This window comes from Terrapene carolina, unplaced genomic scaffold, assembly GCF_002925995.2.
Source record: "Terrapene carolina triunguis isolate 2854851 unplaced genomic scaffold, T_m_triunguis-2.0 Scaffold30, whole genome shotgun sequence".
In the NCBI taxonomy this organism is placed as follows: domain Eukaryota; kingdom Metazoa; phylum Chordata; order Testudines; family Emydidae; genus Terrapene; species Terrapene triunguis.
In genome coordinates, this window is record NW_020664381.1 from 4,202,628 (window position 1) to 4,228,843 (window position 26,216).

Here is a 26,216-nt window from a genome sequence, read left to right on the forward strand (position 1 = left end):
TGTTAAATCCTGTCTCCTCATCAGGCAGATGGGGGACTTGAACTGGGGTTTTCCCCCATCCCAGGTGAGTACCCTAACCATTAGGCTAAACGGTATGAGGGAACTCCTTCTTGCCTCCCAGCTATTCTGTGTAAGCTGCCCTATAGGGGCCAGATGCAGAAGGTGAAGTCCAAGCATGCTTACTGGACTGGGCAATGCAAGCAAGTAATACCTATCTTCCCCCAGTTTGTACATTGCTCTGTGGCTTAGTCATCTGGCTAACTGGCGTGCGGGGTAGTTCACACTCTCAGAGGCAGAAACATAGGTGCTTAGGGAATATGTACTGAAAACATTTAGGCGTGGAATAAGTTTAGTTGCCTACAGCTGCCTGATTCTGGGATTGAGGCACCTAAAGTGGCAGTTAGGTGCCCAAATCCTTTTGTGACTCTAACACTAGATCTTAATCTTTAATACTTTAACCTTAATATCTTAAAGACCTCCTCTCAGAGAAAGGTGTTTCTTTCCTTCTCCTCTTCTGCTCTGTATTTTGTTAAGAGTTTGCATTATTATTTGACAAGTAAAAGATAGCACGATATGTACTGGGGGCTGGAGCTTGGAGATTTTTGTGTAGCTTCTCACCCTTCAGGAATCCCACAATTTACTGCCCGCTATTCTGATCCACAGGACACTCTGTGAACAGTAAATCAGGCCAAATGAATTCAGAGAAGAAATCAGAAGGAAAAAGTGCAGGGATCTCTTTTAGAACTATGGTTAATTTTCAGGTCTGTTCTTAGTCAAATGCCTAATGGGCACACATTGAGGCTTTCACAAATAGTGCGATCCTAGCCAAAGGGTATTCGTAGTGAGGCAAGCTAAGGCCAGGGAACATTGTTCATTTCAGTTTTCTCAAGAAGAAGGCAGTAGTCTACAGACTCATGCTCAATGATAATATCTTCATGGCACACAACAGGCATCCTTCATTGGTTAGGTGAAACCATTACTATAATATGTATTATTCCTTCCAAGATTTATCCTAGTGTAGGATAACATAAAGACCTTTACTTAAAGACCTCTCCTACTTAGTGCAACATTCTCAGAGAATTGTTAAGGATCTCTGTGAAAATAGTCCTCCCTTTTCTTGCCATAAGTAGCAAGGTTAGCAGTTGAGCAGGCATTACATACATTATTCCCGGGTGTGGATTTTCAGATTTATTCGGAGTCATTTCTTAATCTGGAGCACTGCAACGAGTACATTTTCGCACACAATTTTACAAGTTTCTTTGATGAAAGGATAAGCAATAATCTCCTAACTTTTGTTGTTTTGACCACAACTGTTAAGTGAAATCTTACTCTTCTCAGTGATTCAAGGGTATATCATCTTAGCAGAGGAAAGTAAGTGAGTTGTGACCCTATCTGAAATCAAACAATTAGATCCGTAACATGTACAGTATAGGGGGAGAGACTTTGGAATGGAACAATGGGAGGCTAACAATTCGTAGCAGAAAAGCTATGCACAAATATTGAAAATATACACGCTCCTTTAACGCTCCAGGTCTAAGTCTCCACTACAGGACAGTAGATTTAATGGAGTACAGAATCAGGCCCATAGTATCTTATTTATGAAAATATTCATCTGAGGTTGGTGTGTCTGCTCCAAACTTCTAGCAGATACCTACATCTATATACAGCACTTAGCGCCTATCAATTCTAATGATGTCAGACATCATATCACATCTTGTTCAGGCTGATGATCAAAGAAGGTAACATTTAATGAATTTAATACAGCTTATGCAATCTGTTGAGATGTGCAATAATCATCAAAAAGTTTATTATTAAAATAGATACAGTATATACAAAATACAGTTGCTGTGCTACTTGTGGATTATATAGTTTTGTTTCTGTTTACTATGTGGTGACTCAGAACAGGACAATTCTGAGTAGCCTCTGCTGACAGACTACATAAAGCACTGGAAATGTTTCAAAAAATTTTCCAAGCCAGTTAGGTACAGGATGTTCAGCAGAAATCTTCTCCATTAAGAAGACCCTGAACTGGTAATCTAATATTTTCACAGAATAGGCTGATGGCTGACTAGCCTAGTAAGAGCATAACGTTCCATTATTCATGTAATAATGTACATAAGTGTGACAGATAGTTATATTCCAGCCAGGCAGAATTTTAATATCGAATATGCAAGTTCTACTATCTACACAATATCTTCTTTTGTGCTGCTTTACATTATGGATCAGACACCATCGATGCACAGTCATACCTGTTTTGAATTGAGAGCAGTCTGTCATAGGAAGTGTTCTCACTGGAGCTGGGCAAATACTACCAAATATAACGGTGGAGATTTGTTTGAATATAAAATCATGAATTCACTTCAGAGCTCACGACCCGTTTTATTTGTCTATACAAACATGAGAGCCATTTTTGCAAGAAGTTTTGCATTTCTTCAGAAAGCAAAGGCCTCCCAAGTAGAACGGGGCAAAAAATAATAATAATTCAGGGAATAGTAAATTTGCCAAAAAATGCATGTTGAGGGGCACTAAAACTATTACTTGCGTTGAATTTGATGAACAGGTTTGGCTGAACGAACCCTGAAAAAATATTCATTTTTTTTAAACTATCCCTTTTGCCATTTTGTTTCAAAACAACATTTGCAAAATGAAATGACAGTCTAAATATTTTGTTCAACCCACACACAGTGTTTTTTGTTTTGTTTTGTTTCAGTGAGAATTCACTTTGTTTGAAACTAACCAAATTTTTTTTTCAGATTTTTCGGTTTAGACACTGAACCAAAAAATCAATTATTCACTTAACTCTACTCACAAATATGTGTACAAATGCATTTGCACAGTGCTATAGTCTAAGGGTGGGATCCACAAAGGGACTTAGGCTTTGCAAAACTGAACATCATGGTGCCTAACTTTTAGATACCTAGAAAAATCACAGGAACAACAAAGCTGAGTTAGGTGCCTAGGCTCCCTATACAATGAATGGAGAGAGACAGGCACTTTGCAATGGAATCCACAAAAGCCACCAATGCTAGACAGGGAGCCACCTAAGCTAGGTAATAATGGGACACCGATCAGAGGAGTGTGTGCTAAGCCCGTCTCCTCTCTCAGAGATAGGCATCTAGCTCTACTCAGCAATTCACAAACAGGAACCCAATAACTATAGGGTGGCCTTTAGGGTCAGGCAGCTTAGGTGGCTAAGGCATTTCTTGCAGGAATGAGTTAGGCACCTGCCTCCACACAAAATGGCTGGCGGAGGAGGTGGTGCTGCCGCCCACGTTAGAACCTTTAACCCAGTGGTTAGAGCACTCACATGGGATGTGGGGAGACCTAGGTTCAATTCCTCCCTCTCTTCCAGAGGGGGAACAATTTGAACAGGGATCTCCCACCCCTTAGGAGGGTGCTCTAAGCATGAGATATGGGATATTCTGACATGGGGCTCCTTCAGTCTCTTCTGTTGAAGCTGTTCCACTGGGGATAAATAATGAAAGAGTGATCAGAGCAGGGGGTCTGGCCTCTGGTTCTCCCATGTCCCAGAAGCATGCCCTAACCACCAGGCTAGGGAGTCATTCTCTCGCTCTCTAGCCCAACGACTGTTACAATGTAGGTAAACCATTAAATAGTTATTGGGCTAGAGAGACCAATGGGACCAGTAGACACGCTCAGAGGCTGCCTCTCAGATTGGGCCCTGCACATGAGATAGGCAACTGAATGCCTATCCTCTCTCAGTTCGTGATTCACTCTGGGGCTTAGGTGAGAGATAGGCATCTGGATTCGGGACACCTAGGGTGAGGCAATGGTGCTTGTGCTCAGAGGCAGTAACGTAGGCACCTAAGGAACTTCTACCCTGAAAACTTTGGTGCCAAGTGAGTTTAGCACCTTCAGGGTTTGGAAGGAGTTTTGTGGATCACAGTGGAGTGAAAACTGGGATTTTGGCACCTAACCCTGAGACTTAGGTGCCTAAGTCTGGGGTTTAGGCACTTAAGTACCTTTTGGATCCCACCATAAGTGTTCAAGGCCCTCTTGAAATCTCTTTAATTTCTTTTTTCCTGTTTCTAAGATACCCAGGGACGCAGCGGAAGGTAGCTGCTTAACAGCGTGAAAAACTAGTAACGAGGAGTTGAAGACATTGATGAAGCAAATAGCTCATAAACAACCCATAGGCTGAAATTTCTTCATATTTGTTCGTGGGTTGTACAGTTTCAAATCATTAACACATTTTCAAAATCAAAGTCTACTCAAAGCTAATTTATGAGCAGGAGAAGAAAGGGCTAACTTTCTACTATTATTTGGTACAAGTAGATTAACAGAGTTTAAGGACAGACTGGACTATTATAATCATCTAGTCTGACCTCCTGTGTAGTACAGGCCACTGCATTGCACCCAGTGATGTCTGCATCTAGCCTACTGACTTGTAGTTCAGCTAGAGCATATCCTTTAGAGCAGGGGTCCCAAGCTGCCCACCCCCCTTCCCGCTTCCCCCCCCTCCCAGCGCACCGCGTCCCCGCTCCTCTGCCTACCTCCAGGCGCTTCCCGACGCTAAACAGCTGTTTGCCGGCGCTTAGCGCTTTCCAGGAGGGAGGGGGAGGAGCGGGGAGCCCCATGCTCAGGGGAGGAGGCGGAGAAGAGGCGGGGCTGGGGCGGGGATTTGGGGAAGGGGTTGGAATGGGGGCGGGGAAGGGGTGGCAAGAGGTGGGGCAGGGGTGGGGCCTCATGGAAGGGGTGGAGTGGGGGCGGGGCAGGCTTTTGTATCTTTATATGAAAAGGTGTCAGTGATGCGGCCCTTGGGCCAATGTATTAGTCCTCATGTGGCCCTCATGGTGATTCGAGTTTGAGATCCCTGCTTTAGAGTTTGCACAGCTCTAATTCTGGTCATGTGCAAGTGAGCTAAAAGTTTTCTTGGCATAAAATCATAGAAATGTAGGGCTGGAAGGGAACTCGAAAATGATTTACCTTAATGGCAGGACCAGCGCTTCCCAGACCTAGGCCCAGCCTGCATACACGACACACCCAAAGCTCACACTCCGGTCAACAGGGACTTTTCTATGTACCAGGTTTGCCAGATCAGGGCCTCTGGAGCTCATCACCGCCACTGGCAAAAGCACACCTGGGGCTGAAAGGAAACTCATTTCTAAATTATATCGGATAGCTGTTCTTCATGCAGAAAGTATGTTTCCAATTCACCACTGCTCCACAGCGTTCTCCCCATTCCCTGACTAGTTAAAGTGAGTCAATCTGTAATCTTTGCTTTTGCTGTATGTAAATTAATATGCCAAGCATATCCTAACTACCACACCCTCTGATTGCGCCACAAAGAAATCAGCAATCGTTCAAATGACATTCCTTTATTAATAGAATGGTTTAATAGACCAAAACCAAAATGGATTAAAGGAATGTTTGTCCATTAAAGTGGCCAGAAACAGTAAATATTGGCTACAGATGTCATCAAGATTTCATTTAACAAAAATTAAATATGGCCCATGGCAAAACAAGCAACCTCCAGAAATGTATTGTTGGGCTGCTAATAGAAATGATTTACACTTTATGAAAACAAAAGTCTTGGCAAAGCCAGTTTTAACTTAGTTAATCACTGTTTTGATTCTATGTTAACTGCCCGTAGCTCCCTCCCTAGATGTTGTATACAAGCCTGCCATTAACATGGTAAAAAAACAAATGAGTGTTCAAGAAACTAATGGTCCCTAATGGAGCTGAGAACACCCTTTTAACAAAGTCCAGCGGGGCTATTAGTGTACAAGTCATTTTCTCTCATTCAAGATAAAAGGATGTGTTTACCAGCTATAGTATCAGGGGGTAGCCGTGTTAGTCTGTATCTACAAAAACAACAAGGAGTCTGGTGGCACCTTAAAGACTAACAGATTTATTTGGGCATAAACTTTCGTGGGTAAAAACCTCACTTCTTTGGATGCATAGCTATGCATTCCTATGCATCCGAAGAAGTGAGGTTTTTACCCACGAAAGCTTATGCCCAAATAAATCTGTTAGTCTTTAAGGTGCCACCAGACTCCTTGTTGTTTTTACCAGCTATAGTATGTCTGCATTGATTGAACCACACATCTCTCACATTAACTTAGTTAAGACCACTTAAAGAAAATAAAGCACTGGTGTGAAAATAAACATTTTATAGGAGACTATTTCCTTCTGGAAGCACTGTGTGCTAACTTTGAGATCCCACTGTTATAATTAAACCATGGCAAATATCTATGTGAAGAAATCTTCTCACGGTATCAAACTCCACTTACCAAATGGAAAGTAGTATGTCTGATCTTACAGCTGGTACAAGGCAGACTCTCAAAATAAATCCAACTCTGTTAAGTCATTATGATAAACAAAGAAATCCCACCTAATTAAAACAAATACTCGATTAACAACTTGACTTCACAAAAGGACAGATTTACTCTATACCAAGGCACTTGCTTAAGAGGTCTCTGCTGCATTTTCTTAAAGAACCATACAGTATATAATGTATGCTTTTGTTTCAGTTTGTAAATAGGCGTTACTAATGTTAAAGTTTGCTCATACAATCAGGGCCAGCTCCAGCATTTTTGCCGACCCAAGCGGCGGAAAAAAAAAAAAAGCCGTGATCGGCGGCACTTTGGCGGCAGCTCTACCGCTGCCACATTGTTCTTCGGCGGCAATTTGGCTGCAGGTCCTTCCCTCTGAGAATGAGAGAGGGACCCGCCACCAAATTGCCGCCGAAGAGCCGGACGTGCTGTCCCTCTCCGTTGGCCGCCCCAAGCACCTGCTTGCTGCGCTGGTGCCTGGAGCCGCCCCTACATACAATCACACATTGCTTTGCTGTAACAATATTGTTCTCAGTCCTCTCTCTCTTTCATCTTCCTGTCTGTATCTCTCTTCTAGTTTCTGTTTTTCAGAGTCCATGCTATAAAAAGTAGAGTCTACACTTCTTCTGATTTGCTCAAACTGACTAAAATCAGCAACATATTTTCCATTTCGAGAGAGAGAAACCACAGGCACAAACTCATAACCCCAGTGGATCTCCTCTGGTATATAAGAAGTTCTGCTTTGGCAGACGGCACTAGTGGATTCTACTGTGGCATTCAAGAGGACAACCAGTTCAAAATCCTTTTCTTTTAGGTTTTGGGGTGTGAGATCTCTTAAAGGGCTACTGTCATCCAATAAATGGTAAAAGGTTAAAGGTAAAATCAGAAAAGGACTTTCTGAAGAGGAGTCAACATGGAATTTGACACTGGCTTGGTTGAGCAGGATCCTCTCCCCTTCTTTGGTTTCATAGGTTTGAAGAAGTTTCCCAGACAGCTGACACTGAATCAGAAGACTCTTCCTCATATTTGCCACTCTGATCACAAGGCAAAGCTCTCCGTTGTGTTTGGTAATTACAGCACAATGACTGAACTTAATAGTCTCAGCCCGTTTTTTGGGTCTTGCAATTTTGGCCAAGAAGGTACCAGTGATAAAGATTTCAATCAAGGTTGTGATGACCAGCTGAGCAACCAGGAGGAATATGGCATGAGGGCACTCCTCTGTGATGAAACGAAAGCCATAACCAATAGTTGTCTGGGACTCCAAAGAAAAGAGAAATGCCCCAGTTAGTGAATTTACTTCCTTGACACAAGGCATATGTTTGGGGGGGAAATGATCCCTTTCTAAATCTCCATGAAGAAATGCAATGGCATAATAGATAACTCCAAAGAGGAACCAGGTCATCACAAAAGTAGCAGCAAACAGGGTAAGTTTGTATCTCCATTTCATGTCTATAACCGTTGTCCACAAATCTTGAAGGTAAAGCAGGTATATACCATCTACTTTGTCAATCCTCACATTGCTGTGACCACTTTTGGACATCACCCGGGGTCTGTGTGTCTTGAGGTCAGCGCTGATGATACCGTTAACGAGTGGGGCACTTGACGTATTGATTTGAGTGGTGCCCATTTTCAGTTCCTTAATTCTAAGAAGAGAAAAAAAGAATTCAGTTACTTAACAAAGTCAAAGTACATGAGCCTTAAAAATCGTTTGAAAAACACAGAAGGACAGAAGGTACACAATCATGACCGCATTACATATGTATAATAAAGGAATGCCCCTGGAACAAAAAGCTACCATCATATAGTGTCTGATATTAAAGCTAGTTGACTTTTTTTTTACTTTCATGACTGCCATATAAGGAGAAATGGACTATCTTATGGTATCTTGGAAAAGAAATTTGACCAAGCTAAAATCCTATGTTAGTACTGTGTTTTTTAAAAAGGCATGAGGTAAAATTCTTCTCATATATTGTCGAGAAAGCAGGAGAGACTTGTTTTAACTACTACATTTATTCCCACTCGTGCACTCAGGAGAAGGATTTCATTAAAATTAAACACATTTTGATGCTTGATTTAGAATGCCGGACCACCTTTGTCTCGCAAAACAACACAGTCAAAATAAGCAAAACAAATTTTGTTCATGGCTAATTAACTTCCATAAGTGATTTAATCAATCATTTCTAGCTCTTCCCTAAACATATAACTAAACTACAGGGAAACAGCATAGTCCTGTGAACACACAAAGGAGAGTTTTGGAAAGAAATATTTGCACCTGAAAACTCTTCAAGGCTCTTTGTAACATATAGCACTCCAATTTCAAAACAGTCAGTGGAAAACAGGAGGCAATTCACAAATTCAGCATTCTAGCATTAGGCCCTGACCTGTGCAAACACAGGAATCAATGGAGCACAAAACTCAAGAAGTTTGTTTACTGTGAACCAAGTTCAGTCCAGATGGAGATTAAGTGGGAGTACATTCAGGACAGAACAAAACCCACAAAGTGAAGGAGAAGGTTGTCTGTGCCAGTTTGATGAGGCAAATAAAGAAACACAGCTTCCAGGACAAGACAGTGGTTGCGTAGTGCAAGGACAGGGGATGTTATAGTAGTAGTTTCCAATAACAAAACTTCCTGCTCTAAAAAAAGCTCACTGTGCATCCTTTGTGCTTTTGGCAGTTCATACAACAAACATTGGTTTGTTCCATTGTTTTGCTTAAAAAGAAGCTTTAATAAGTGTTTCTTTTTTATGAACCACAGGAAAAAAAAGTTCTCCCTTGTAACTACTTAAAAGAAACTCACAGGAAACTCAAGACCTATTTGTGGTGGGGGGGTGTGCCTGCCCAGGACAACAACATAATTGTTCAGTGTTGTAACTTTCCTGTTATGTCAATAAAAGAGAGCTTTGTTTACTAAATACACTGATAACCAAATTACTGTTTTTCAGGGGGAAAGTAATTGCAATTTTATTTGTATTGTCACACTGTAATTCATTCAGATTTTGTTTTAATCGTTAAAGCTCATTTTCCTTATTTTAGGCTCAGTTTTAAAATATTAAAAAAAATATAGGACTGCGCTGGTGATCCCAGTAGGAGACCTTTTATGTGACAATCAAACCACCACACACACTGTGCAGCATGTCCAGATAAACAGAAAAAAAAAAAAAAAAAGACCAAGTGATCTTAAAAAGAACTACAGGAGGAAGCAGAAAAAGCAAAATAAAACACAGCAGCATATGAGCAACTGCTGTTTAGACAAGCCCAGAATTCAAATGGTGCTGCCAGAGAAAATATAGCTTATGTAAGTATATGCAACATGCAATGTAAAACTCATTAGGAAAAAATGCATGCCATACAGTCAAGAGGCTCCATTGCCCACATCAAGCATTACCATGATAAGATATTGATATAAAAAGTGCCTAAAATCTGTCCTAATATCAATCCTATCTCCTCTAAAGCTCACTTCTCCGTAGTCTCTGCTTCCATTCATGAGAAGTGATGGGTTACAATTAGTTCTCTGCCACAAGTAGCTTTAATCCGCTAAAGGCCAAATTGTACCTGGACTTTGAGGCCATGCAGCAGGGTAAGGGCCAGCCCCACTCCCCTGTGCAGCCTACCAGCATTGCTGCTTTGTGTGCAGGGGGCAGAGCAGGCTCCCCAGAGCTGCTACCTCCTCCCAGTTGTACAGTTGTGTGAGGCGTGGGTGGAGAGAGCCAAGGACCTGCCCTCTTCCCTCAGTGCACCAGTTAGTGGAGTTGAGCTGTTGGGGGATGGAGAATGCTGGGCCTGTGAGGTGGGAGGGTCCCAGAGCTCGGGCATCTACACCGCAATTAAACAGCCCCTTTGCCTAAGTCCCGGGAGCCCAGTGTAAACATACCCTAATGGGCTATAGCAAAACAGTCTCCTCCAAGAGAGCAGGGAGGAGCCAGGGAAGGAACTGTGATTCTAAGGCATGATTCTTTCTCAGAGTTGCTCGTGGCATGGAAGAGTTACAACATGTGCTGCCTCTTCCAAAGACATCAGATTTCAGTTTAGCTGTAAGTGACCTACAGAATGTTCCAAGTAACCTCCCATTCACCCCTTTACTCAAGCAATCTGCCATTCTAACCCCGACATCCCCAGCCTTTTCTCCACTTCTGTGGTGGGGACTTACACATCTGTAGGTTGCTGGATCTCCCTTAGCTTAAATACGAATTATAATGGCTTCATTCTGGTTTTTGCTAGGCTCCTCTCTTGATTTGTATTTCTATATTATCTCAAGGCTCTCAGCTCTTCAGATACTTCCTTTGGTATTCTGGAATGGATCCCATCTGATCCTGGACTTTTTTCTGACTTCCTGCATTTTCCCTGTTACATCATCTATTCCTGCACAATTTTGAATTCCTTTAGTATATTTCTTCCTCTCACGGGAAATTCATGTTGGTTTTGTCTCACTGTAAAAGTACTTCCTCTGTTTGGTGTCATCCTAGCTGCATGAATAGTGGAACAGAAGCATTGCCATACTGTATCAGACTAGCAGCCCATCTAATCCAGTGCCAGATGCTTCAGAGGAATGAACCCTTTAGTAACCAGTTATGGGATAACCTGCACCTAAGGTAAGTTTTCTCCAAACCCAAATAGTTAGAGATTGGCTTATACCCTGAAGCTTGAAGGGTTTTATCCCTTCCAAAGCTCTTGGTTTTTAAAACGTTCTCTATTTTAACAGGATAGTCTTGTTACTCAGATAAATATTGAATCCCTTTTTGGACCTGCTAAACTCTTGGCCTCTGTGATATCTTGCGGCAATGAGTTCCACAGGCTCACGGTGAGCTGCCTGGATAAGTATTTCCTTTCTGTATTTGCCACTTTCCAATGTCATTGAATGTCCCCTTGTTCTTGTGGAGATTAGAGAGAAAGACTGAACAGAAGTTGCCAATCAACCTTCCCTAAATCATTCATTATTTCATATACTTTTACCTGATCCCCTCTTAGTCAGATCCTCTCTAAAGTTAACAATCCCAATCTTTTCAGTCTCTCTTCATATGAGAGCTTTTCCAAGCCCTGAATAGTTTTCATCACTGGTCTCTGAACCCCCTCTAATTTGGAAAATATCCTTTCTGAGATGAGGTAACCAATACAGTATCCCAAATGAGGGCAAGTCATTGAGTTATATAATGTCATTATATTTTCCTTAATATTCTCCATCTCATTCCCTATGCATCTTTATATACAGGCACCTTAAAAGATTTCTACAGGGTGACTTCCTTACATTTGGAATTTTTTAGTTCTGTCTTGATTCCCTGCCCAGCTTTTATTCTACTTCTTTTCCTTTCAATTTTTTCCTGAATCAGCAAACATTCCTAAAACAACAAATTTACATTTTTCAAAGAAACATTCCCAATAACAATAACATGTGCTAGTTGTAAGGGAGCAAACTAGTTGATTTATACTGAAGTGAAAACTACCAAAATTTAGCCAAAATACCCTGTTAAAAAAGAAACCAAACCCCACCCCAATTCTAACTACAGAATTAATTGATAGCTTAAAGAAACAGTAGCATAATAAGGGAAGGGAAGGAGGAGTCTGAGATTTATATTGTACTGTCATGCCCAACAGTTAGCCCCTCCAGATTTCTGGTAAGAACTCTGGATCCACCAGAAGAGAGATTCCCCACCAGAGTGCGTACTGGTAAAGGACTTGAATGCACACAAGATCAAGAAAGCTTAGAGTTATGTACCAAACCACTGACAATCAGTATCTTGATGTTAACACTGACTCCAAGGGCCACATTATCAAAGAGCTGAGACCCACTTGCATACACACTAATGTCCACACCGTGCAACTAGAGCTGCTTCTTTAGGACCTACTTGAGCCTACACAAATCAATTAAAGAAGACAAAAGCATTATTTGGTCAAATGGCCTCAAATGCCTCCTTTCTTATCCATCGGATTTGCTTTGCCAATGGAGCCTCCCCCACTCTCCTCTTGGATATAAATGGCTAAAACTCACATTGCTCTTTTAGCCATTGTAAGCTACCAGCATTTGAAAAAAAGAAAACAAACCTTTTTCGTCTTGAGATCTTTGATAGGTCACACATAGGGTTGCCTGGCATCCAGCCAACCCCGGTCGAAAAGGGACTCTGGGGACTCTGGTTGGCACCGCCAACCAGGCCATGAAAAGTCTGTTCGGCGGCGCAGCAGGGACCCGGGGCTAACGCAGGCTCCCTACCTGCTCTGGCTCTGTGTTGCTCCTGGAAGCGGCTGCCAGGTCCCCGCGGCCCCTAGGCGCTGGGTCAGAGAGGGACTGGAAGACTCTATGTGCTGCCCCTGCCCCAAATGCCGGCTCCACAGCTCCCATTGGCTGGGAACCGCAACCAATTTGAGCTGGGGGCAGGCAGCGCCTGCAGGAACGAAGACACCGCAAAGACCTGTCTGGCTGCCTGTGTGCCTAGAGGCCGCAGGGACCTGGTGGCCACTTTTTTCTCTGAACCAATGTAAGTGATGCCAGGACCCCATAACCCCGCCCGCACCCCAAACCCCTCATCCCTGGCCCCATCCCCAGCCAGAGCCCTCACCCCCCCACACACTCTAACCCCCTGCCCTAGCCTGGAGTCCCCTTCCACACCTCAAATCCCTCATCCCTGGCCCCACCCCAGAGCCTACACCCTCAGTTGGAGCCCTCACCCCCTCCTGCACCCCAACCCCCTGCCCCAACCGGGAGCCCCCTCCTGCACCCCAAACCCCTCATCCCCAGACCCATCCCAGAGCCCGCACCCCCAGCTGGAGCCCTCACCCCCCCGCACCCTAACCCCCTGCCCTAGCCCAGAGTCCCCTTCCACACCCCAAACTCCTTGGACTGAGGTGGAGATGGACATAGGAGACGGAAGTGTTGAGAGTCTCTGTGTTAGCCTAAAAGGAGTAAAAAACAAGGGTGATGTCATGCTAGGAGTCTACTACAGGCCACCTAACCAGGTGGAAGAGGTGGATGAGGCTTTTTTTAAACAACTAACAAAATCATCCAAAGCCCAAGATTTGGTGGTGATGGGGGACTTCAACTATCCAGATATATGTTGGAAAAATAACACAGCGGGGCACAGACTATCCAATAGGTTCTTGGACTGCATTGCAGACAACTTTTTATTTCAGAAGGTTGAAAAAGCTACTAGGGGGGAAGCTGTTCTAGACTTGATTTTAACAAATAGGGAGGAACTCGTTGAGAATTTGAAAGTAGAAGGCAGCTTGGGTGAAAGTGATCATGAAATCATAGAGTTTGCAATTCTAAGGAAGGGTAGAAGGAAGTACAGCAAAATAGAGACAATGGATTTCAGGAAGGCGGATTTTGGTAAGCTCAGAGAGCTGATAGGTAAGGTCCCATGGGAATCAAGACTGAGGGGAAAAACAACTGAGGAGAGTTGGCAGTTTTTTAAAGGGACACTATTAAGGGCCCAAAAGCAAGCTATTCTGCTGGGTAGGAAAGATAGAAAACGTGGCAAAAGACCACCTTGGCTTAACCACGAGATCTTGCATGATCTAAAAAATAAAAAGGAGTCATATAAAAAATGGAAACTAGGACAGATTACAAAGGATGAATATAGGCAAACAACACAGGAATGCAGGGGCAAGATTAGAAAGGCAAAGGCACAAAATGAGCTCAAACTAGCTAAAGGAATAAAGGGAAACAAGAAGACTTTTTATCAATACATTAGAAGCAAGAGGAAGACCAAAGACAGGGTAGGCCCACTGCTCAGTGAGGAGGGAGAAACAGTAACAGGAAACTTGGAAATGGCAGAGATGCTTAATGACTTCTTTGTTTCAGTCTTCACCAAGAAATCTGAAGGAATGCCTAACATAGTGAATGCTAATGGGAAGGGGGTAGGTTTAGAAGATAAAATAAAAAAAGAACAAGTTAAAAATCACTTAGAAAAGTTAGATGCCTGCAAGTCACGAGGGCCTGATGAAATGCATCCTAGAACACTCAAGGAGCTGATAGAGGAGGTATCTGAGCCTCTAGCTATTATCTTTGGAAAATCATGGGAGACGGGAGAGATTCCAGAAGACTGGAAAAGGGCAAATATAGTGCCCATCTATAAAAAGGGAAATAAAAACAACCCAGGAAACTACAGACCAGTTAGTTTAACTTCTGTGCCAGGGAAGATAATGGAGCAAGTAATTAAGGAAATCATCTGCAAACACTTGGAAGGTGGTAAGGTGATAGGGAATAGCCAGCATGGATTTATAAAGAACAAATCATGTCAAACCAATCTGATAGCTTTCTTTGATAGGATAATGAGTCTTGTGGATAAGGGAGAAGCGGTGGATGTGGCATACCTAGACTTTAGTAAGGCATTTGATACGGTCTCGCATGATATTCTTATCAATAAACTAGGCAAATACAATTTAGATGGGGCTACTATAAGGTGGATGCATAACTGGCTGGATAACCGTACTCAGAGAGTCGTTATTAATGGTTCCCAATCCTGCTGGAAAAGTATAACAAGTGGGGTTCCGCAGGGGTCTGTTTTGGGACTGGCTCTGTTCAATATCTTCATCAACGACTTAGATATTGGCATAGAAAGTACGCTTATTAAGTTTGCAGATGATACCAAACTGGGAGGGATTGCAACTGCTTTGGAGGACAGGGTCATAATTCAAAATGATCTGGACAAATTGGAGAAATGGTCTGAGGTAAACAGGATGAAGTTTAACAAAGACAAATGCAAAGTGCTCCACTTAGGAAGGAACAATCAGTTTCACACATACAGAATGGGAAGAGACTGTCTAGGAAGGAGTACGGCAGAAAGGGATCTAGGGGTTATAGTGGACCACAAGCTAAATATGAGTCAACAGTGTGATGCTGTTGCAAAAAAAGCAAACATGATTCTGGGATGCATTAACAGGTGTGTTGTGAGCAAGACACGAGAAGTCATTCTTCCGCTCTACTCTGCGCTGGTTAGGCCTCAACTGGAGTATTGTGTCCAGTTCTGGGCACCGCATTTCAAGAAAGATGTGGAGAAATTGGAGAGGGTCCAGAGGAGAGCAACAAGAATGATTAAAGGTCATGAGAACATGACCTATAAAGGAAGACTGGAAGAGTTGGGTTTGTTTAGTTTGGAAAAGAGAAGACTGAGAGGGGACATGATAGCAGTTTTCAGGTATCTAAAAGGGTGGGATATGAGTTGCTACAGAGAATTCTTTCCTGGGTGCTGGCTGGTGAGTCTTGCCCACATGGTCAGGGTTTAACTGACCGCCATATTTGGGGTCGGGAAGGAATTTTCCTCCAGGGAAGATTGGCAGAGGCTCTGGAGGTTTTTCGCCTTCCTCTGCAGCATGGGGCATGGGTCACTTGCTGGAGGATTCTCTGCACCTTGAGGTCTTTAAACCACGATTTGAGGACTTCAATAACTCAGACATAGGTTAGGGGTTTTGTTACAGGAGTGGGTGGGTGAGATTCAGTGGCCTGCATTGTGCAGGAGGTCAGACTAGATGATCATAATGGTCCCTTCTGACCTTAAGTCTATGAGTCTATAAGTCATAAGGAGGAGGGAGAAAACTTGTTCACCTTAGCCTCTGAGGATAGAACAAGAAGCAATGGGCTTAAACTGCAGCAAGGGAGTTTTAGGTTGGACATTAGGGAAAAGTTTCTAACTGTCAGGGTGGTTAAACACTGGAATAAATTGCCTAGGGAGGTTGTGGAATCTCCATCTCTGGAGATATTTAAGAGTAGGTTAGATAAATGTCTATCAGGGGATGGTCTAGACAGTATTTGGACCTGCCATGAGGGCAGGGGACTGGACTCGATGACCTCTCAAGGTCCCTTCCAGTCCTAGAATCTATGAATCCCTGGCCCCACCCCAGAGCCTACACCCCCAGCCACAGCCCTCACTCCCTCATGCACCCCAACCCCCTGCCCCAGCCCAGAGCCCCCTCCTGCATCCAAGTGTCTCAGAAATTCTCACAACTTTGTCCACCATCCCTCTGGACTACACAAGTGCTGCACGGTGGCAGGTTCTGCTCTGTGACAGTTGACCAGCTAGACCCTCCTCCATGTTCCAACACATGGAATCAGAAAGGTGGGCAGTTCCTGAAAATGAGCTCCTCACCTTCCCAGGCTGCAGCATCCAGTAATAGAGCCTTGTCACCTGAAACCCTGGACACTTCCAGCGACTGTTACTTCTAGGCTTCTGGCTGGGCTCCAGGCTGGAGTAACAGTCTCCTCTACAGCTGGGACCAGGGAAGGACAGGCTGGTAGCCCATGTGATCAACAGAGCCAATATTTTTTTAAATTAATTGCTTTTTATTTGTAAAAGGGCTGGACCCTCATGCCTATAAATATATCTGCCTGTGGCTGATAGATCAGTTCCTGAAGTTAGCCATTTAATAGCCTGTCCATTTGCCTCTCCCCAACCACCAGTTGATACTAAGGCACATAAAATAGAATCCAATGGATGATATGAATAGCTCTCTCTGACTAACCTTAGACATGCATCTCTCAGCGAAGGGAGTAAAACATCCAAATCCAGTCATGGTTTTCATAAGTTTTTCTCTGCCTGACTGACATTTGGTCAGTTGAGGATGAGGTCAAATCAAACAAGTCTGGGTGTTCCATTGTGTCCAGCAGAGATTCATATCTCTCCAAGGGCCTGATCAGGGCCATTGCTATTGATTTGATGTGTAAGATGCTCAGGTACCACAATGATGGGCCAAAGAATAAAAGAAGATAGATAGATAGATAGAAAATCCATCCAAGTCAATGATTCCGTTGTTTTCATTGGGCTTTAGATCAGACCCCTCAAACAGGTTTGAGGAACATAGTCCCTGCCACTGCCCATGTCCAGTAGATAAACAGAGGTTTTTGCTGTCCACAGAGCTATCAATCTGGAATCCTTCATGAGCACCATTTTTTTAAACAAACTAAACGGTTACTAAAGTTTGTTTTTCTGTTGTATGAAACAAGTTATAAAATGCTGCTGGAGCAGAGACAAACATTTATGCAAAGCATCACCAGAAACCTGTTATGTTCAAACTTTTTTATGAATGACTTTTCCTCAGTAACAAAATGTTCAGAACTTTTTTATGTGGATCTTGCTGGGATATTATTTTTTCAAATTCCTTAAGTTCAAAGCACTTTCATCTTTACTCTTTATTAGCATAGCCAGGCATTCTGACTCCTAATTCCTGAGCGGTGCTCTGCCCTCCCATCACCCTTCCCCTAGTTCATGCTGTGCAAACCTTACCTGTCTCTTTAGGAGGGCAAGTCTAAACAGACACTAGTTCACTATGAAGTCACACTTTCCATTTCTGAGGCTCGGAGTGCTAGAATTAAACTGCAGGTTACAAAGAGCCATTATCAGCTGAACATGCTTATCATCATAATACTTAGCACTTCCTCACTGTATCACTTACAGCTTCAAAGCACTGTACAAACACTACTTAATGCTCACAACACTGCTGTGAAGCAGGCAAGCATCCCTAGCCCACTTTATGTAGGCAGAAAGGAGCAGAGAGAGAGGCCAATGTCTTAGCCAAAGCTGCATAACAAGACAGTAGCCAAGCCAGGATTAGAACTCCGAAGATCCTAGAGCCTACCCATTTTTTGTCCAGTAGGCTTTGCTGTATGAGGCTCCCCATTTCTTTTCCCCTTACCTTGTTAGTGTGCTCTCCTGGGGTCCTCCATCCCCGTGCCCTCTCCCCACTTCCCTCTGGGGTGTGTCTTTTCCCTGTGAGGTATTCCTTGGTGTCCTGTTTTCCCTTGTCCTGGGAGGTATCCCCTTCCTGTCCTGCCCTCCTTAGCTCTTTGAACTAAAGGGGCTCTACCTATTTACATGTGTTACCATCACAGTATATTGGTCTCCTACATGTTTTATTTATTGCTTTACGAGTCTCTTATGTTAGGCAAGGCTGACAGCACCACCTACAGTGAAGGTGGTCTGACACTTCCCATTATCACACCCAGTTTTCAGTTATAACTTTGCCAAACTTTAACCATTTGGGCTCAAATTTTCCATGCTGGGGGTCTGCTGCAGGGTGAATTATTTATGGGAGTTTCAGCCAAAATGGTTCAACCATTTCCACGAACGAGGCTAGGGGAAAATATGTTGTTTTATGTAGTAGCAAGTGTCCACAGTTCTGGGGCAGCCCTGTTGTGTGGCTGGCTTTGGGGATAGAGACCTCAGGGCTTCCTGGGTCCATGGTTCCAGGGCACCTCCTCTCTGGCATGGAGCCGGGAGCCTGGAAACGCTCGGAGCCCCCACTCTAATTATGGCTTGGCTCCAGTCTCCATAGCAAGTAGTCTGGAAACCTTGAGGTTCCCAAGGCTTCTAGGCTAAAGCTGCGGAGCCATAACCTGGAAACTGTGGGATTCTCAGGACTTCCCAGTACGGAGCCGGGAAGTCTTGGGATGGATTTCCCAAATGCAGCTCCTGGGCAGCCCCATCCTACAGACTGCCCTGGGATGTGGAGACCAGGGCTTCCAGACTCCCAGGCCAGCTGGTTCCCTGGGTTGGGGGAGCCATTTGGCCTGTCTGTCTGGAAGTCCTGGCATCCCCAGCTCAGGTAGTCCGTGTAGCAGGGCCGCGCCTAGCCACAAATCCCTGTAATCCATTCCCTGGCAGTTTGTGGTGAAATTAACAGGATTCTTGTCAGGTTTACTGCTGCTCACTCCTGAATCCTATCAAGATTCCTGTCAAGACAAGAATCCTATCAATTTCATGCAGCCCAGGGGAGCCTTTTTCATTTCAGAAACACTCTGAGTCAACATTTTCAAAACAAACTATTTCTGGAGTTTCAGGTTCACAGGAAAATGTCAAAACATGGTTTTGGTCCAAGTCAGAATGAAAAATTTTAAAATGTGAAAATTTCTTGTGAACTAGGCCATCGCTAACAAAGAGCTAATTTCTAAGCAGCCAGAGCGCTACTCAAGGTGCTTAGCCCTCTTAGCACACTTCACTGTGAGAAACAATGCAGATCAAGGACTTTACCACAACAGACAATGCAAAGGACTTTATGGTGTGGGACAGTGAAGGGGACAGCAGTTCATTGAATGGACTCTCCTTAGTAAACCTGAATGATTAAAATGGGTTAGGTGGTGGTACCTCCAGGCAGGACCAGGCAAGCTGCTCCTTTGGGACTGGAGGAGACCTGCAAAGAGACACTTGGACTACTGATTCCAACAACGAGTGGGTCTTGGTGGATGGGTGAGGTGGTACAGTCAGGGGACTCCCATAGCAGGGGGGACGGAAGTTAGGCAGACTACCGCCAAAGTTACTGAAATGGGTTGGGTTAATTTGCATATACATTCTGGTGCTGCGTTTTCCCAACTTTAGCACTGGGTTCTCTTTCCCCTAATAAAGATTTCCTTCTGCGTACGCAGTCGCAGAGAGCTTGTGCACAAGACAGCTCACTCTGTTAATGGCTAGGGTGCATTTAACTTCCCCAGGTTTCTGGGAGGGGGCTCGAGACATCAGTTCAGTTATTTGGCGAGAGGGACCCTACTTATATTGAACCTGGCCCTTATTGCTGCTGTTAACTTCCTGGCAGAAGGGTTACCTGTGTATATACCTGAAGGGAAGCTCACACTGTTGCTACTGATGAGGACTAGGACTGGTACCTGCCTCCCCTGCTGTATGCTGCAGAATCAGAGACAAACCTAGAAGAGGAACAGTCCCAATGAGAGGTGGAGGCATACAGTGCAAATAGCCAGACAGATGATGAAGCAGAAAGTAAGGCAGAATTTGCTTCTTAGACAGCTTCTGCACAAAGGGACCCTCTGCTGGCACCTGGGGAGCAGCAGCACTAAACCCTCACGCAGGGCTTGTCTTCACTACCGTGCTAGATCGGCGCCACTGCATCAAGTGCTCTCCTGGTGACATAATTACTCCACCTAAATGAGAGGCAGAAGCTATGTTGGTGGCAGAGCATCTCCCACCAACGTAGCACAGTGTAGACAGCGCTTTAAGTGGATGTAAGTCGCGTCGCTCGGGGTGGGGGTGGTTTTTTTCACACCCCTGAGCAACGTAACTTATATCGACTGAAGTGGTAGTGTAGACAAGCCCTCAGTCTCAGCTGCCTCGGAACCAGAAATGGGGCAAATCAGGACTCTCCCAGGCAACCTGGGGCAGCTGGTAAGTCAGGCTAGATTTTTGTTAAATGCTGATGCTCAATTTTGCTAAATTGATAAGGATTGTTAATTCTGGATCTCAGCCTCTGTGTAAACAGAAATATCACTGGTCAAAACTTTTATCCAGGGGCTCAACAACCTGGGGGGCAAGAGAGGGGGGTGAGACAGTGGCCTCCAATTGCAGGCAGATTATTCATCCAGTTGTAGGTTGGACACTCCTGACCGTGAAAAGTTTGTCACCCTGTCCAGGACTGATATAAAATCAGGCATGGTTTTGTCCAGTATCATTGCGACGTGGATGCACAGAGAACGTCATTTTACAGGGCATGCTGCTCCACCCCTGCCAGCATGGCCTCACCATTGCACCCTGGGATAGAGACTTTTATCAGTGATATTTCCACTTGGTTTATACCATATTAGGTGTTACAGTCGCTGAGCTCCAGAATTAAACATCATCATCCATTTAGCAAAATTGATCACCAGCCCTTAAACAGCAAGTTAGGCTCACCCTGTGACGTGACTGTGCATGCGAGGTCATGCTGCTGGGGGTGGGGCAGCAAGCTCTGCAAAATGGCATCCTCTGTGTGGTGTGACTGCACGGCGGCGGGGTTGTGACAGCAGGGGTGGGCCCACACCACTCCGGAAGTTCATGCAACCGAGCTGGATGTCCTGTATTCTGGGGATGCATCAATGGCCACCCTACCCACTTTGGCCCCTGACCAGAGCAGGACATTTGAGTGGCATTGTGCCCCCATGCACCAGTTTGCAATGCCACTCACTGGACAGCCAGGCCAATTGGAATAGCACTGCAACCCCATGTGCCTGCTTGGTCCCCCAACTTTTGTAGTCTTTCTGGTGCCCATGGGCATGGGGGCCTCCCAGCTGCTGGGGAGCAGTGGAACAGAGGATACCTGGAATTCCCAGCATGGTTTGAGGACTGGAGCTGGGCTTTCAGTGCTTTCTGGGGAAGTGGAGATGCAGAAGGAAGATGGGATCTGGGGCTCCCCGAGCTGCCTACCCCCTAGTGAGGATGGTGCTCTTCAGCTTGACTGCCTCACTGAGTAAGAGCATGGAGCTGGGTGTGGGGGCAGAGAGACCGCGGGGCTGGGTGCAGGGAGCGCATGGGCTGAGTGAGTCTGGGGTCACAAGAAAGGAGTGCATGTGGAGCTGGGTGCAGGGGGACGAGCACAGGTCTAGGTGCAGAAGGAGAGAGCTTGGGGGAGGGTTGCAGGGTGGGGGAGGGAGAATCCTGGTCCCCTCCTCAGGAAAATTCTGGTTGTACCCCTGTCTCTATCCATCTGCCATACCTATACTGCCCCCATTACCACATTATCTGAGTACTGTATTTATTAACAACACCTCGGCGAGGTAGGGCAGTGCTATTATCCCCCTTTCCAGATGGGGAAACTGAGGCAGAGAGCGAGAGGCTAAGTGACTTGTTCAAAGTCACACAGGGAGTCTGTGACAGGCAGGGTCGGCTCTAGGTTTTTTGCTGCCCCAAGCAAAAAAAATTTTGGCTGCCCCCTCACCCCACTGCACCCTCCTGCCGCCCCAGCCCTGGGTCACTGGTAACTCGCTCCCAGGGCGCGTCATTCAGCAGGAATTCTGGATGTGCACAGAACACAGACTGTATTGGTTCCCATATGGTTACAGAACTGCAGTAAAGTGGAACAATTTTCAGCTTGTGTGATTGGAGGATATCTGGATGCATATTATAAGACTGTCCTACATAAATGAGGAAAAGTTGAGGTGCCTTTATTATTCTTTTGTTCCATTCTTTGTTTCTATGAGGAATTTGCCAATGCAATATCACTGTCTTCCTTTTAAACAACTAAAACTAAAACTTAATAATAATAATAATAATTAAAAAAAGCAATGGCTGTTGGAAATAGCAATTCCAGTCCTAATAACCACTGGGAAGCATTTCTTGCTCAATTTATTCTACTTTTTCCTACAGCAAGTTACAGTGGATCAGTATATTTGATTTGGGAGAAATGAAGTAACAGCTGCCCAAATTGAGCTTGAGCACTCCTGAATTTTGAGGTGTTCAAATCTGGAAGGCAGGTGCTGGATTCCCTTTCTGAATATTAGCTAAATCTGGAAAAGAAAAGTCAATTTCTGCTTCCATGGCTCAGAAGTGTAAATCCGCCTACGTGCCTGGTACTGTATCTAAAGCTGCCCAGTCTAGTAGAGCCGCCCCTCCCTTACTTTTCATTTTAAATTCTAGTGGGATCCAGGTACCTGCCTTGCTAGGCTTCAGATAGAGAGGTGCAATGTCCATTTAGTCCACCCAATTCTTCCTTTGGGGGAGAGCCCAGGGCTGGGGTAGCTGTAGGTGCGGGGGGGGAAGCCCAGGGCTGGGGCAGCAGGGAGTGCGGGTGGGGGCCAGGGCTGGGGTGGCAGGAGATGCGGGTGGGGGGAGAACCCAGGGCTGGGGCAGCAGGGGGGTGCAGGTGGGGGCCAGAGCTGGGGCAGCAGGGGGTGTGGGCGGGGGAGAGTCCAGGGCTGGGGCAACACAGAGGTGCGGGGGGAGCCCAGGGCTGAGGTGGGGGGCGGCAAAAAACCTAGAGCTGGCTCTGTTCCTACCATTTACAGCATGAGGTTTCAGTTCTACACTCCTTCCCCCGCCCTTTCCTGTTAATTGCGGCCAAGGGAATGCTGGGAAATGTAGTTCTTTCCCTGCTCCAGGGCTGGCTCTATAGGTAGGGAGCTAACCAAGGAACTACAGCTCCCAGGGCTCCCTGTTGGTTCTCAGCTCCCAGGCTGGATTCTTGCGCCCCTGCAAATTTGCCGCCCCAAGCACCTGCTTGCTTTGCTGGTGCCTAGAGCCGGCCCTGGTGACAGAACCCAGGTCTCTCAAGCCAGCACCCTAACCACTGGACCATCATTCTTCTCCCCAAACCTTTGAAATCTATTGCACGTTACTTCTCACTATACATACCTAATGAATTATTAACGTTAATAGGAATAGGCTCTTTGATGTTCACTTCAGCCATTTTCTACTTAGCACCATTCCTCCTCCACACAAGCACATAGTAAGAGACACTCCCTGCCCCAAACTCCTCAGAAGCCAAGTAGACAAGGCAGATAAAGATTGAGAAGAAAAACAGAGGCACAGCAAGGTAAAGTGACTTGCCCAAAGTCCCACAGCAGGTCATGGCATAGTCAGAAAGAGAATCCAGGTCTCCTGGCCCGCAAACGAGTGTTCAATTCACTGACTAACAATGCATCTAAAATTAACTAGATTACACTCGTTTTTCATGTTTCCATTTAACTTCTCAATGATTTCAACCCAAACCAGCTTTCCCAATGCAGCATTGTTGCAGAGCAGAGAAAATGTATTTTAAAGTGTGCCGCTCTCTGCTGGGAGCATAATTGTTAACAAAATTGACAACTCGGTAACTCACAACAGTATTAACTTACCCTGGGCTTTTCCTAGTCAGGAGTTCAGCAAGTAGATGAGGAAGCAGACCAGAATCTGTCCTAGGCCCCAGCAACACTTAGTGAAATGCAGAGTACAGTTGCACCTATACGTATCACTTTTAAATGGGCAGGGTTTCTTCATTGTAAATAAATTAGGAATAAACAACCACCTGGATGACTCAGAGAATTCGTATGGGATACAAGAGCTTTTTTAGGTCATTGGTTCAGTACTGGCCCACAGGCACTAGTAGTGATCAATGTGTTACCATCTGTTTGGCTTTCTAGGAACTATATACAACCAGAACCTAGCTGGTGTAAATTGGGGTAGGTCCGTTTACTTCACTAGAACTTGGACAGTTTATAACAGCTGAGCATCTAGCTGATAATTTGTTTAGGTCCCAGAATAATTGATCTGTCGTTGCAGGATTTTGCCCAGGGAAGGCTGCCGTGTCCCCTCTGTCACCAATTTCAGTTATTCTTTCTTTCTCTCTTTTAACAGACTAGACCTTCCTGCTGCTACATCTCTCATGCTTACTCTCTCTCCAGCGGAGGTTACTATACGTGGCCAAGATCATAACCCTCCAGGGAAAATGCTACAAGGGTGCCAGGGCCTCCACAAAGTTCCCCTCACGGATCCTCCTGTCAGTTGGTCGGGGATTTCCATTGAGGAAAGGGGGGCTTGGTCCCCACAACTGAGGATCTTTGGGTGTCAATGGAAGTCAGGACCATGCACTGCCCTTGAAACCCTCCTTAAAGAGGATTCCATAGCCTGGGCTGGGCTTTACTCCCTATGGGGTTAATTCACTCCTGAGTTTGCTCTCCATGTGCTTGGGGAAGGAGGCAGGAGGAGTAATGCATGGCTTGACCAGGCACAACCTGCCCTTAAGAACTAACATAGTAAATCAGTTACACATTGCCATGCTATAGGAGGCTTGGCTGTGCTTCCATATATTGGGTCACGCATACATGCTCTGAAGAGCTCTTTCTTTTAAGTAGTTGCAGTAACTATTTGCTAATTCATTTCACTGCTGCCTGCATGTGCTCTATTACAGTCAAGTTGGGGTTTGTTTTTTAATTAGCCTCACTACACTTGCATTTATAGCAGAGGGTAGGTGTGGCAGCAAGGTACGGCTCACTGGAGGGTGTCAAAATTTTGCTATGGCAGCTTTTGTAACAAACTCACTCCTTTATTCAGCACCTAGAAGGCCTAGAGCATCATCAGTAGTGAACAAAGGGTAGGTGGCAGTACTAATCAGAGGAGCCCCTCCACCCCCCGAACTCCCCGAACACTCTCTCTCTCTCCAAAATAATTTTATTTTACACACTATAATGAAAATACCAAGCACAGCTCTGAAGAGGGCTTAGAAGAAAGTTTATGATGAAATAAAAACATTACATCAACCTGGAAACATCTTCACAAAATAAAATTCTTCTGGTATACAAGAAGCACAGCATGCTATTTAAAACCATACTACAGCTTCGTAAGGGAAGAAAAAGGGCAAGGAGTACAAAGTCCTTCATTAAAAGGTCAGTATATTGTTGGGTCTTTTGGTCAGCTCAGCTCTAATATGGATAGAGTCTAAGCTAGTTGGGGAAATATAGCATATTCTTTCCCAGAAACGGGAGAGACCCAGTCACACTACTAGAGTTTTCCATCTCTGAGAGCTATGGGCCAGATTCACCTGTACACTTCAGCTGCTATGCAAAATAGCAATAAATCTAACATCATCTGCTAGTTAAATCAGATTTATGGCTGCTTTGCATGACCAGAGCATACCAGTGAATCTGGTCTTATGATTTTACAATATTATAAAGTGTGTTTCCAAGAAAGGATGACTCCTCTTGTCATGGTTTCATCTCAAAACTTGTTTTCTCAGGAAGTGCTTGTGCTATGCAGAAGAATTCCATTGCCTGTGTGAACAAGTTCATGCTGTGGAAGGGCAGATGATAAGACAAAGTAACTTTTTTCCCCATCTAAGTCTATTAGTTTTTAAAGCAAAGCTTTAATTTCATTCTGCTAAACACTAACTCAGGCCAGATCTACACTACATACTTGCTTTGGTATAACTACCTTGCTCAGGGGTGTGGAAAATTCACACCCCTGAGCAAAGTAGTTATACCGACCTAACTCCCGTCCCTTCCCCACGTAGACAGTGCTTTGTCAGTGGCAGAGCTTCTCCCGCTGACCTAGCTACCACCTCTCGCAAAGGTGGAGTTACTAAACCGACAGGAGAGCTCTCTTCTATTGGCTTAGAGCTTCTTCATCAGCAGCACTACAGCAGAGCAGCTGCATTGGTGCAGCTGCACCAACACGTTTGTAGTGTAGACCTGCCCTCACTTACCACATGACAGCATTCTGCTCTAAGCTCAGCAACTAAAAAACCCAATTACAGCAGAATTTCACTAAT

General features: G+C 44.8%; 1 protein-coding gene across 2 annotated transcripts in view; it reads right to left on the bottom strand.

The window, feature by feature from the left end:
* Positions 1–6,795: 6,795 nt before the first annotated feature.
* The window catches only part of KCNJ15 (potassium voltage-gated channel subfamily J member 15), a 33,746-nt gene continuing 14,325 nt past the window's right edge, over positions 6,796–26,216 (bottom strand). The window contains exons 1-2 of one of the 2 annotated variants that reach the window (XM_024223520.1): positions 9,849–9,913; positions 6,796–7,939 (exon numbers count right to left, since the gene is read on the bottom strand). In XM_024223520.1, coding sequence (XP_024079288.1) covers positions 6,796–7,939; positions 9,849–9,913 — 1,209 coding nt within the window. Of the gene's footprint in view, positions 7,940–9,848; positions 9,914–26,216 lie in introns of those variants that run through there. The other variant, XM_026650867.1, reaches the window with a different exon arrangement.